Below are 14,401 nucleotides of genomic sequence, written 5' to 3' on the forward strand. Positions count from 1 at the left end.
ATTAAAATAGACAAATTTACCCCTATTTAAAAATGGACTTGTAACATTGGTCTATTATTAATTTAGAAATGGTAAATTGGGAAATTTATCTAGTTAATAATTTATCTACTCTACTCTCCCTCCAAATCTCTCCAATTTGGGGGAATTAAAAATAAGGGGTTAGAGGTGGTTGAAACCCCTCCAAACCCCTTCAAACTCCTCCCCCTCCTTCCTTAAAAAACTTCCAAATAAGGTAATTGAATTACTCTCCTTTCCTCTACTCTACTCCCCCTCTTTTTTTAAACTTCCAAACAGGCCATACGTTATTTATTTTGAGAGACCTAAAAAAACAAGCACAACAACGAAGAAAAATATCAAAGCCTCTTTTCCTGGCTATTCTCTCTTACATTTAAGTTTCTAACCAAAGCCTATCTATTTAGTCTCGATTCAACCAAACAAAAACCGTTCCTCCTCCGTTGTCAACTTTGAAAACATTTGGCTAGTTCCTCCTCTCTCTCCTCCTATAATGTTCATCTGAAAACATAAAAAACATATAGTTTCCCCTCTCTTCTACAACTCCAACAATGTTCAACATCTCACAAGTTAAGGTTCCGAGTTCCAACTCCAATTGCAACTCGCCGTCTCGATTTGACCACAAAAAAAGGTAAAAAACCTTCAGTCAAAAGCCGGATCAGATCGGTTTGTGTTTTTAAGCGGTATTTACAAAAAAAAGAAAAGAAAAATTGTTTATTATTTATTCTAAATTGAATTTCTAGCTTCTCTTTGAATCTATTTTAGCAAGAACATATTTCAATTCTAAAAATAACAATAGCATAATTCTTAATTTTTACAGAACCTGGTTGTTCATCATTGTTTTTTGTCTCTGTTCTTTCTTCGTGCTTCTCTTTATCTCTTTCTCTCTTTCTCATATGATTGAATTGATTAGAATGACCTTATTTATAGTGTTAGAAGCCGTGTTATGAATTTTTCGATGGGAATGATTAATTTTTATTTAAAAAGAAATTGGTATATAATCAAGATGTAAATGAAAAATTTGGCATTATTGATATAGACCATTGATTTGAAATATTTTTAGTGTAACCTCTCTCTCTCTCTCTCTCTCTCTCTCTCTCTCTGTGGTAAGTGTAACTTGTCCTGAAATCTAGTAAGTACAGACATTTCATTTAGAGTGCCGAGAGTGCCATACCAGAGTTGTATTGGCCATTATATGTTATACTTTTTCAGAAATTGTTTGTGTCACTGTGTTGTAATTGTGTCCGTGTCCATGCCTCCTACCTTGAAACCCACAATCTCCTAATTCTTCTCTATTTTTATTTTTATTTTTTCTCCTTGAAATGTAGCTTCTTCCTCTTCTTCTTATTCTATTTTTTCCCTTTTGAATATCTGCTTCCAATTACCATATTGCTTTGTTTGGATATTCTTAGCTCTTTCATGAAAAAAAAGTATAAAATATGATATTCTTAACTCATTCATGAAAAAAAAAAGTATGATATAATATATTGGAGGTAATTGTTTAGTTAATTTGGTGGTTGATGTTGAACATTGTAGATTAATTATCATAGACTTATAGTAATTAAGTGATTAAATTATTAACTAATATTAGTAATTAGTCATAGATTATCATGGATATCAGAGATTTAAGAAAGGATTTTACATGAAAGTATTCATATCTAGCTGATTCAAAAAACTAAAATGACTTGCAATTTTTGTGTTGAAATGCAAAAGTAGGGTTTATCTAAATGTTATATGAATTATATAAAAATTTTTAATTTCAATTTATATGATAATTTGATTGTTGTATTTCTCATTAATAATAATAATTTTTAAAAATGTACACTTCACTTCAATTAAGCACATGCTTGCACTTTATACCTAGGCTCCAAGAGGCCTTTGCACTTTTGCGCTTAAGGGAGCCCCGCTCTTTAACTAACACTGATCTGGACCGATTAAGTTCAAATACATTAATTGTGATTGACATTAGTGTGCTACTTAAAACATTAAGTTGGCATTATTTATGGTTTCTCTTACCAGGACTTCTAATCACTCTTATTCAAGGCAAAATGTACTGTTGTAATCATTGTTATAATTCATTTGTTTCTCATTAAAAAAAGGACACAGGTCCACCATCCAATGTGTCCAGTGGAAACTTCCACTGGAGTTTCCACTGGACACAAGCCACACCCTTAAAAAAATTACTTATATATATGTAATCATTTTTTTTTTGTTTTATTTTTCATTTGACACTTACTAATTATTATGAATGTGGGTTATCAATGGACAAAATGATTTCATTTGTATAGCAATTTGGTGATTTGGTTGGGGTTTATACTCATGGTTGATCCATCTTAGAGACTTACTAAAACACCACATGAAAGTGCTGGGAGTAATTTGATAAACCTACTTGCAGTAAGGGTGAGTTTGGTTCAGCTTTTTGAAAAAGTGCATAATGAAAAAGTGGAGTTTTGTAAAAGTGCATAATGAAAAAGTGGAGTTTCAAAAAGCTGAGTGTTTGGTAAAAACTGTTAAAAAGTGCATAATGAAAAAGCTGAGTGTTTGGCTAGCACTTATAAAAGTGGCTTTTTGAGGGGTAAATGACCAAAAAGGACAATGTATATATAAGAGAATTTATTTCATACCTTTTTTTTTTTTATGTGAGTTTGTTTCATACTTAAATCAATTACTTCATCATACTTAAATCAATTTTTCTCTTTCTAAAAAAATTATTTTTTTCTTACCAATATTAGCTAATAATAACCTACCACTTAAGATTTATTGTGAAAATATTGTAAAAATATTGTGATAAAAATTGATACTAATTTTAATTTGAACGTACTATTAAAATTATTTTTTTCTCTTTCTAAAAAAATTATTTTTTCTCACAAGTGTTAGCTAATAATAACCTACTACTTAATAATACCAATAATATATATATATTATTGGTATTATTTTAATAATGTTTGGGCAATTTTTCTTTTTTAGTGTCATAATTATTTGTTATTACCATTAATGACTTCTTATCAATATTAATTAAATCTAAATAATTTTCATCATCATGAAGCACAAAATAAAAATGTAAAAAGATGATAAAATATACATCAATAATCCAAGTTTAAATTGTACTACATAAAAATGTAAAAAGATAATAAAATACATACCAATAATCGAAGTTTAAATTGTACTACATAAAAATATAAAAAAAATTGTACTACATGAGTTCTGCTCCAGTTGCTGCAATATCCCTAAACATTCTATCAAGTTGTTGTAGATTCTGTAGACCTTTATGTCGAAATTTTGAAGCTTTGGGTACTTCCTACAAAATGTAATTGTTATTTCACTCATATTACAATAATATACATAAATATTTCAAACTAGCTACATATTAATAAAATATTCAACTCACCTTCAACTTCATGTCCCACCAATCATCACTAGCATCAATTGTTCCCTTCACTGCATCCCAACCTAAATTTGTGTCAACACCCTTCAATTTTTCCCACACTCTCCAATCTGCTTTTAATACATCCCACCTACATTTTAATTGTTCCTTATCATAGTTTAGACCAGTCTCATCACGAAATTTGATTACCAAATTGCTCCAACCTTTGGCACTTAAGGCAGCAAAGATTCCCTTATTCCCAGCTTCAATCTCTTCCACACAAAGGTTACAAAAAGTAGTTGTCCAACTTGGATCTACCCATACTGCTCTTGTTTTTTTTGCCTTGGAGTTGGAAGTGTTGTTTTTACCCATCTATAGAGTTAAGCAACCATAAGAAATGCAAAAAATAGAATTCATAATATTCCAATCTAGTGAACTAGTTACAAACATGATCTAATAAATCCAAAAAAAAAAAAAAATTGCTACCTAGTCTGAGCATTAAAATATATGGCCAGAGGAGAACACGGGAATCCAGAAAAGAGGAAGATGAGACTACCCAAAACATTTAACAACTCCATATAATGATCTTAAAAATAATTAATCCAACAAATCAACTGCAGTATCCAAGGTTATTAACCTTGAGAACAAATCATACAAACCAAAATATAACAATCCTAAAACCAAGATATTAATTCCATTCAAATCCCAATACAAATATAACAATCCTAAAACTAAATCATGACCAATGTTCTAGTCCTCATTCGAACAAGTTTTCATTTCTACCAAATAATATATATATATATATATATATATATATCATACTGCTTTTAATTTTAACACCTGCAACCAGACTTCCAAAGGGTACAAAGCCTGTTAGAATTGTTATAAAGTTAGATGAAAACATTAGCCTAAAGCATATAGTTCTATAGCAGCCCTGTATTAATACCACTAATAATTTCTTTTTCCACAAAGAAAAGCCAATCGTTTAATGTTACAAAGTCTTTCTACTCAGCATCATTCTCATTGGGTATATTAAACTTTTTTCTTGTGTGAAATAGCTAGTGGTTTGTATCTGCTATGTAAATGCGTCCAAATTCTACTGAAACTTTGTCCATAATGAACTTTTCATCATCTCACATAATGCCTATTTAACTAATGGACATGCAAATGATGGCAAACTTCATTGTCAGTCAAGAAGCACCATGTATTGCTCTAGATTTTATTTATTTATTTATTTTAATACTGTATTTACGGATCAGATTACATATTCTAGCAACCCAATCATCAATATCCGGATTTACGCATCAAGGAACACCAACCCAAAGTTTGTTCATTACATAACACATGGACACAGCTGAAATATCATTATAACTAACATGCCAATAATCAGCACAGAGTATTGCTCAACAAATCAAAAAGACAATGTAACATGGCATAAGTCTATCAATAGAATTATATGAGGCACAAGTTCGAGAAGAAGTTGCTACAAGCATTCTGAGGAATAATTAGTAAATTATTCCTCAGATTTCAAAATTATTCCTCAGAAAACCAAATTCTTTCCAAAATTTCATTTTCAATAAGATGATACAATCTGAAAAAGGTTAGTACCACATTAGCAACTGTGTCTACCCTCTCGATAAGATCTTTTATTTTGAAAAATAGGTTCATCTTCTATGAGTTAGAACGTTTCGCACAAGCTATATTCTAGTACACTAAATTTTAACAAGAATAAGTGAACAAATAATGTTACTCAAACAGCAATTCCTGCAGATTATAGGAACTTTAAGGCACAAAAGCAATAAAGGGAAAAAAAAAGTGCCCACTTGATGCCTAATTCTCATGCCATAGACCAATTCCAATCAGTACATTCCTTTAATAATGTGTACACTACAAAATTCTAACAGGGCAGCGCTTGGAATGATATGGGGTTTTCGTTCAACTTGAGGGGATTCGAATTTATACTTTACTGGTAGAATTGGCAAGTTACATGAACTGCTTCAAATTTTCAAAACACAATCTCAATTAATCAATCACCAAAGAGAAGAGCAAATAATATGATTTGTTACGTAGAATTGGCAAGTAATATGATTTGTTACGTACACAAGTGTAAACTCATACCTTAAAACAAAAAATAAAGCTTATACAACATTTTTACATTGGACCCATGCTTCCAAGCACATCAAACTGAAGATGTTCATTAAATGGCTTGAAAAAAGACTCTGAGTACGGCAAAAACTCCCCACAGGAATTTGACAAAGGCAACTTATTAGATACCCCACCATTCATATCAACCCCCAATTGTTGGTCAGAAAAGTTAAATGAACCCAGGCCCCAAAACACAAGCTAACACAACTGAAATATATAAGTTCTACACATTCATAGCAACTGAAATATATAACACAACTGAAGCATAACAATATCTCCAAGTTAATACACATTCATAGCAAGATCCGAAATTTTGTTATAACAAAACAAATAAACAAAAACACTTCATGAGAACATGTATATATTCCAATCAGCAAGATCCGAACACAATACCCATTATATATTCATCAAACTAACACTTCATTATATATTCCAATCAGCAAAAACAAATAACAAAACAAGTAAAGGAACAACACCCATTCATAGCAAGATCCGAAATTTTTTTTCCCACACTCGGTAAAAAAAAAAAAAATCAGATCAGTGTTGGTACCTGGTTTTTGGTAGCAGATCAGTGTTTTTGGTACCTGAGAAATCAAAACCCACACACCAAAAGTGAGAAATCAACCAAAGAACAGAGAAATCAAACCCAAATCCATGAGAAATCAACCAAAGAACAGAGAAATCAAAACCAAAAAAACCCAAATCAGACCCATGAGAATCAACCCCGGTTCGGTCCAAATCAAAACAACCCATACCCATGACAAATCAACCCAAAGAACACACAGAAAAATCACTACCCATAAAACAAACCACAATCCAAAACTACAGAAAGACTTACGGAGAGGAAGAACCAGAAAGAAAGAAAGAAAGAAGAAGAAGAGGAAGGCGAAGCGGAAGAAGAAGAGGAAGGCGAAGCGGAAGAAGAAAAAAGACAGAGATGAAACTTACGAAGGCAGAGCACGGCAGAGAGAACAGATGGAGGCGTCAAATGCGAAGGGAGAGCAGAGATGAGAGATGAGGGCACAACGCGCACAGAAAATGTGTGGGTATTTCGGTCTTTCCATCTTTGCAACGGTAATATAACAAAACGCGCTGTGCGCGTTTTGATTTATGGACCAGGGAGCCTCCATTTCCGTTGCGCGTTTTCCCTTCAGCTTTTCTAAAAGTTCAAAACGCAACTTTTTTATAAAAGTTGCGTTTTGAAGTTACCAAACGCACATTTGGGCCCAGCTTTTTTGAAAACGCCCGTTTTGGGCTGAAAAAGTGGAACCAAACGGGCACTAAATTGTAATCACTAATTATTCTGATAATTATCCATAAAGAAATTGCCGTGGCCTTTTGATAAAGGCAGTGGCTTAGATTAGATGGTCTTATAACATGAATTTGTACAACAAACCATCAGAAAAAAGGACTGAATGTTGAGCTCTTCTCCTCCATTTCAAATGCCACTCTTGCAGAACTATACTGTGATAGATTAGACATTACTTGCAAATGTGTTTCATTTTACGTTTTGATTCTCCACATCTTGTTTCTATAAGTAAATAATAATACTTTTCCCCATTTCATTTTGACTCCGGGTGATTTGGCTGGTTCAAACTACTAAATTTGGCATGCAGAAGAATATTTCTATAATAATTCACCTATTTGTGTCAATTTTAAACGAAGCTAAAGAGCATGTGATCGCCTTCAACAGAACCTAAGCAGCCTCTAAATTATAAACTTTGAAACCAAAAACTGATTTAGCAAACATGGTTCCTGTGGTACCGATTGATTTTAATTTTATAACATTCCGAACATCAAATGCTAATAGAATTACTACATCAGGGGATGCCCTTGGGCTAGAGCAACTATGAAGACTTCATTGAGCTGGCTCTTGGGCTAGGGCAATCGGGGATGCTTTTTTTTTTGGGCTTTAAGGAAGTGAAGTGTCACTAAGGACTTTGTTACGCTACTTGAAAGGTTTGAGGGTCGAACCAAAAGATCTTGGGGTTATTTGGACAGATTAGGTGCAGTTAAAGATATTAGCTCACGTATTTCTTATTTGGGTATTGGAAATTTGAGCTGCTACAATTAATATTCTAGCACTGATTTTGCTTCTGGGAAGCTAATGGATTTGGACCATTTAGTGGGAGGTTGGGTTTGTTCTTCCTTTTTACAAAGCCCTAACCTTTTGTTTATTTATTTATTTTTATTTTAATTAATTTATTAATTTTTTTAATGTTTTTTTCCTGTTTTAGCTTTGAAGTGATAAATTGAGTTACAATGGTTAACTCAGGTAGGTAAAATAATAAAATCCAAACCATAGGTAAATACCATTAAAACCTTATAGCTTGGCTTTTTTGATGGGTTGCTCACATGGGCGTCTATTTAAGACAAGGTGGTCATGTGACCACTTTGACTTGAATTTTTTTTTTTTTTTAATATCTTTTAAAAAAAATTGAATTTTAAATTAATGTGAGTCATTGACCACCCTAAAAAAAAAATTTGAGCCCATTAAAAATACAATTCAACCTCTTCAAAATGTTAGTTCGTTGAATGTTGAACAAAAAAATTGTGAGAAATATTATGTTTACTACATTTTCACAACACTTTCATAATAAATATGAAGTAGTAGGTTGTTACTGGTGGACAAAAAAATAATTTCAATAGTAGATTCAAATTAGAACTGGTAAAAAATTACTATCTAGGCTTTGTTATAAAAATGTTGTAAAAATATTATGGACGTAGCACTTCTCAAAAATTGCCTAAACAAAAAAATTAGCTTAAAAGCTGAAATCAAATGTTTCATTGTGATTTTTAAAATTTTATTTTTAAAGGGTATATTTTAAAATCGCTATTTAAAAAAATGCATATTTTTCAAATAGCTAGTTTGTTAGTGCTACTTTAGTTTTTTGTTGAATTTGTTGGATTTATGTGATACATTTTTAAAAAAATGCATTTTTTTTTAAAATTTATATATTGTTACTTTTTTTTATAGGTGTTTATATTATTACTTATTTATGCAATATGTTGGTAATTGAATGGGAAATCAATGGTTTAATGATTGCTTGGTTGTCTTAATTGAAAACAATGTACGTGATAGCATTGATAGTAAAGCTATTATACAGCGATTTCAAAATATGAAACTTGTGAACATAAATTTTAAAACTTTATATATTTGTGTGTTTTTTTTTTCTTTTTCCCAATGTCAATATATTCAATTTTTTTTTTATTTTTTATAATTTCATTAAATTTAAATTTTTTAATGACCAGCCTGAAAAAAATTCTTAGAGCCACCACTGATTTAAGCCTTCCTACGAATCCAAACTACAACAAGTACTAACCCTTCGCAATGAAATCGAGCTTTATTGGGATGAATTCATTGCTACCTAAAGAGGAAAATAAACTTAGGACTTGAGGACTCAATTGCAAGCTAGATTGGGAAAATAAACTAACCCCACACCATTTTGCAATTTCGGGGCTTAGGAGTTAGCACTTGAGGGCTCAATTCCCTTTATTAAAAAAAAAAAAAAAATCTAATGCCATGTTTCTATTAGCCATAAAAACAAAAATACTTTTAACAAAAAATAACTTAATGAGAAAAAAGACTTAGTTTTAGAATTATAACTGTGGGGCCCAACAATTCGTGGACCAGGCCCATTTATCCTTAGAGCGTTCGAAGGCCCAATCCGAGGAGAGCTGTGGCCCAAGCTCTACAACGCAGAGCACAAAACAATTTTTGGGAAGCAGCCGAGGACAGTTTAGTCCTCGGCAGATCCATAATCCCACCAGAATAAAGGGGCAAAACTGGAATAGGGACGAATTAGTAAGGAAATCCAGAATATCTTGGGGAAGTTATCCATACTACCCTTCTAGATAAGGCCCGACGCCTGACAGAGCCGTACTCTGCAGCTTTATCAAACCATCCCCAACAATTCCGGGATTGGACTGATGGGACAAATGTCAATGTTCGTAAAGATTGACCCTACACGTGGACGAAGGGCAATGAATGCAAGCTAGTATAAAATAAGGAAGTAAGTAGATCTGGAGGGAGGCCCTTTTTTCCACCTCCGAAAAAAGAGAGACTACATGGGAAAACATCTCAGGAACACCGGACTTCATGGAAGAAAGTCCGTCGTTGGGCAACCGAGAGAAGACCTCAACAGGTCCTCGGATCAACTCCGAGGAGCTCCATCCCACGGGGTACGACGCCTTAGGGCTTAAATGTTCATACCCAATTCCCTTTTTCTACGTAGATTCCTCTAAAGCCATGACCGGACAACGCCACTTGACCAACGGCTAGCTTTTCAAGCCCACTCTCTACAAATCATATTGTGAGGGATCTTTCGTACGTGAGCCCAACATCCTTATTGGGCCGCCAGAGAATTGTGTCCTTACAATAACTTTTAGCTACTTAAACTGAGCACTTAAAATATTTTAATCTACTTTATCAAAAAAAAAAATAATTATAAACTAATTCTTTTTTGAATGGTATTATAGATTAATTAATACTGCTAATATACTATAAAACATATATATTTTTATTAATAGCCTTTTATGAATCCAAGTTTCCAATTTTCCATATCTTAAGAAAAAATTGAGTTTCACCACTGCGTACTCTTGGCGCGATGGTCACTTTACAAGTATAAGTGCTTGTGGGGGTGGGGAGCAAGGGTTGGGGTTTAAATCTTCAGGAAGAAGCTTCACAGATATACACTTAGATTAGATTAAAGTATGATTTCTATTTTGTATTAAAAAAAAAATTGAGTTTCAGTTATTTTATTTTATGAGTTTGGTTAATGAGTGTCCTTAAACATGATTTTAAAAATAAAAATTGGACGGGCTTGTTCACTAGGAACTAGACACTAAATTGATCTCGTAAAAACTAAAAATGGTCAAAACCGATAAAAGTCAATGGTTCAATTGCTAAAATTTGAGAACTAGTCTCTTTTAGAACCATGCTCTTAAAGCATTATTTTTTTTAAAGAATGAGTTATTTTTAAAAAGTTTTAATACAACTTTTATAAAAAAATAATAAAAAAAGGATTTTATTTATTTATTTATTTATCATAAAAGTGAAATATTAAGGAATATCTCAAAGACATTAGTTTAGGATTTATTTTTAAAAATAATTTAAAAAATAAAAAAATAATTAATTTTTCTGTCAACTTTTTATATTTATAAAAAAAATTAATGGTAAAACTTTATTTTATTAACCCCTTCTTTCGTAAGTTAACAGAATCATTATGATTCCTTTTTGGTGCCGGTTGGTATTAATTAAAACTCACGGGCGCCCACGCACGCAAGTGCAGTACACACAATAGAGAGATTGGCTGAAATTTTGGAGGGGTTGGCATAAGCAAAAGCGAAACTGCAAAAGATGAAGAAGGAGGACATGGTTAAGCTGATCAGCGCCGAGGGCTTCGAATTCGTCATCGACAAGGATGCCGCCATGGTTTCCCAGACCATCTACAACATGCTTACCTCTCCAGGTCTTCTCTCTCTCTCTCTCTCTCTCTCTCGATTACAATTAGGGTTTCATTCCCGTTCCTCTCTCTATTGCATTTTAGAATCTATAATTCTTTTCAAACAAAAATTGAAACTTTGCCTCCCACAAAATTCCCTACAAATATTTATGATCTGTGTCTGACGCTGTGATAGGAAGCTTTGCCGAGACACAGCACGGAGAAGTGACTTTCCCTGAGATCAGCACAACCATATTAGAGAAGATCTGCAAGTATTTCTATTGGCATCTTCAATTTGCCAGGTTCTGATTTGCTTTTTTTTTTTTTCATTTATTCATGTATTTCTCTACTTATAGAAATTATGGGGTTATTTACAATTTTATTCTAAATTATAATCTTTTTTTGTAATCAATACCCATAATTTGCATTGTCCACCCACTGTCCAAAAATAGTGTTATAATTAACAAAGCAAATTAGTTGGCTGGTTGGATAGTGGGTGCATTAATGTGTCAAAATCAATGGTGGAGTGGATCTTGCCAGCTAATGTCGAATTACAGTGTTGATTGCAAATGTTTCTATAGCTGGGGTTGAATAATTGCTATGTATGGGATGTCTACAACAACAACCAAGCCTTAGTTTCATAGTTTAGGATGGGATTTCTACAATATTGAGTCTCAGGTGTCCTTTTGGTATAAACACATTATTGGAAAGTTAGGTCTGTATGTCATTAGTCCTTTCTCAAATGACTCAAATGACACTTTGTATGGGAAAACTTAATTTAATTTGTTTACTGTTAACTTTCATATACACTAGAGCCGAGGGTCTTCAACCTATGATCTAACCTTCTTCATTCCAGTTCAATGACTGGAAGGTTCACATCAATCTGATAGGAAAGGTTGCCAATGTTGACTTAATCTCTCAAGTTTGAATAGGTTTGATATCATATGAAGGAGTACGGAGCTCTGTTCTTGATGCTTGTTTCATATGAAAAAAAAAAGGTTGAAAGAGCTTTGATCACTTATACATTTTCAAGTTGAAATTATTTACCTATATAGCAAGGCAAGCATACATTGCTGTCTTCAGTAGTATTGTGTCCTTTGTTGTGTTCTTCAATACTGATGCAAGTTGTTGAGGTAAATCTGTGTCATTATCCTCTGTGTTTCAGTTATGAGGGAAGAGCCTGAAGAATGATTGCCTGACATCCCCTACCTGTGCTCAAATTATTTGGGTTTCTTGTTTCCAGCATTTTGATGTTGCTTATCTTAGGTTGGAAGACTTTGCTTTGTTTTGCCTTTTGCTATTTGCTTAACTATTTGACCTAGAAGTTCCCTCTTTAGGCTCTTTGTTTTAGATAATTTTGATCCTTGAAAATAACTTTTTTTTTTTTTGATAAGTAAATCCTTGAAAATAACTATTTGAATAGTTACCAGTAGTACTGAGATCTGCTTCACTGTGTGAAGAAGGGAGAAAGTTTCTTGGTCTGAAAGAGACTGAATGAAGGGGTTTCTATTATGTTGATTTAAAAATTGATTGTTTTGATGTCGTGAAGTGGGTTATTGAGAAGTACGGTTTATGGAAGTCCGTATTCTTTTGAAAAATTGGTTGGTTACCTGTAGTGATATTTATTTGTCTGACTCTGATAGGGATTATGGAATGTGGATGCTTGAGTTAAGCTGCTCGTTATGAGATGGGAATTGCTTAACTCAAGAATGGATATCGATATTATTTGATTGAAAAATGCTACGTGGCATTTTTATAATCGAAGATTAGGATGACATGTATCTGAAATCCTACCCATTCTGTGTTCATTGTCAGCCCTATTCCTTGATGTATCCATTATTTATGCTGGAGTATTGGTACTAACTACTAAGTTTTGTTTGACTATTGGTAATTTTTTGTGAGTGTGTGTGTGTTGAGATACTCTGATTGATGCTATTATATGTGTGGTTCTGTTTTCTCAATATTACAAAGTATTTTTATGGGTTGTATTATTAGTTATGATCCCATCACAGATTTAATTTAGCTAATTGGTTATTTTTTAGTTTTCAATTTATTTTAGTTATTGAGATCAAAATATTTTTTTATAACAAACACATTAAATTTTATAAAGAAAATACGAGTTTTATATAAAAAGAAGGGAACTGTGTTTTAAGTGATTTAACCATAGGTGGATGGACTTGCTTCAAAAGAAAATTAAAAATAGGACTTAATAATCCTTTTAAAATATGTCAGGACTTGGATGGTTATTTCAACAAAAAGGAGGCATTATCTGTCTTTTCCCTTGTTTTTATTCATAATCTTTCTACGTGTTTCATTTGGAATACCTTATTATAAAATTAAGTATCTCTCTAGCTTCAATGTTTTAAACTAAATTTAAATATTTAATGGGCTAAGTTAAGCATCTCTCCACTCAATGTCATGTTGTATTTTGTCATAATTTTTATTATGATACTTTCTTGGGAGTCAATCTATATTACAACGAATTTAACTGCACCATGGTTTATAAACATCTGTTCTACATATTCGTAAAAGCTTGATTTGGATCTGATGTTGGAATTTGTTCTGGAACCTTGGTCAAGAGCCCCTTCCCCCTATCTTTATTTATGGAAATGTTTCTCTTTTTCAGTGGAAAGGAGACCGAGTTTCCAATTGAACCTGAGTTGACTCTGGAGTTGATGATGGCTGCTAATTATCTTCATACTTGAATTATCATCTCTTGAGCGGCAAGTCCTGCTCAGGATTGTAAGCCTTCTTATATATTCTCTTTAAGAAGTCACATTCTAGTTTTCTTCTGTAGAGGTTATAGGAAGTTTAATTTATTAAGTCTCCTATAAATTTGCTGTAACCTAATCAATTTTTTGTTTGGATCCTGGATCCAGTGATTATGTACTACAGTAGTAGAGATGCTCAAGGATGAACTCGTTACCCAAGAAGGTTTAAAACTTATATGAACCTCATGTTGGTGATTTGCAGTGGATCTCTCTCTGCACTGCAATGTAGCATACATTATTTAACTTATAAGTGATTGTTACACTTTCAAACAGTGTTAGGATGATTTAGTCAAGGAAAGTGCAGTTATTGGATGATGTAAAGTGCAGTTAGGATAACTCATATGTGATAACTAATTAGAATGTTATCTCTTAATAAGTAAGACATGGTTTGATGATATGGTTTCTATTATTATTATTATTATTATTATTATTATTTTTTGATGTCGTTTCTATTATTGATAGCTGGTGGATTTTTGAATGTTTTTTTTTGTCATGACATACTAGATTTGAATAATACAATTTTGGCACAAAAATGTCTTCAATTATATATATATTTGCAAATTTTAAATGTAATATTAATTTCTTTTTTAGATTATACAACGTTATGGATATCTAACATTCAATACTACAAATGATTTTTGACAGAAATCGATACTTTGCCATCT

The 14,401-nt window shown here is 32.4% G+C and overlaps 2 protein-coding genes across 3 annotated transcripts; one reads left to right on the plus strand and one right to left on the minus strand.

The window, feature by feature from the left end:
• Positions 1 to 3,158: 3,158 nt before the first annotated feature.
• On the minus strand, positions 3,159 to 6,779 carry LOC115992582 (L10-interacting MYB domain-containing protein-like). Its single transcript, XM_031116831.1, has 4 exons — positions 6,470 to 6,779; positions 6,072 to 6,105; positions 3,401 to 3,748; positions 3,159 to 3,310 (listed from the first exon to the last, which is right to left on the minus strand). Exons 3-4 carry the CDS (start codon positions 3,746 to 3,748, stop codon positions 3,206 to 3,208), a joined length of 453 nt encoding a protein of 150 aa, XP_030972691.1. The 5' UTR covers positions 6,072 to 6,105; positions 6,470 to 6,779; the 3' UTR covers positions 3,159 to 3,205.
• Positions 6,780 to 10,769: 3,990 nt separating this feature from the next.
• On the plus strand, positions 10,770 to 14,145 carry LOC115985669 (elongin-C). Of its 2 annotated transcripts, XM_031108588.1 has the most exons (4): positions 10,770 to 10,992; positions 11,162 to 11,267; positions 13,592 to 13,707; positions 13,845 to 14,145. In XM_031108588.1, exons 1-3 carry the CDS (start codon positions 10,881 to 10,883, stop codon positions 13,668 to 13,670), a joined length of 297 nt encoding a protein of 98 aa, XP_030964448.1. In that variant the 5' UTR covers positions 10,770 to 10,880; the 3' UTR covers positions 13,671 to 13,707; positions 13,845 to 14,145. The 2 variants fall into 2 exon arrangements, with proteins under 2 accessions (XP_030964448.1, XP_030964451.1); XM_031108591.1 differs by having other exon boundaries at positions 10,796 to 10,992; positions 13,592 to 14,145.
• Positions 14,146 to 14,401: the final 256 nt, after the last annotated feature.

The sequence above is a fragment of the Quercus lobata genome, chromosome 1 (genome assembly GCF_001633185.2).
Source record: "Quercus lobata isolate SW786 chromosome 1, ValleyOak3.0 Primary Assembly, whole genome shotgun sequence".
Taxonomy (NCBI): Eukaryota; Viridiplantae; Streptophyta; class Magnoliopsida; order Fagales; family Fagaceae; genus Quercus; species Quercus lobata.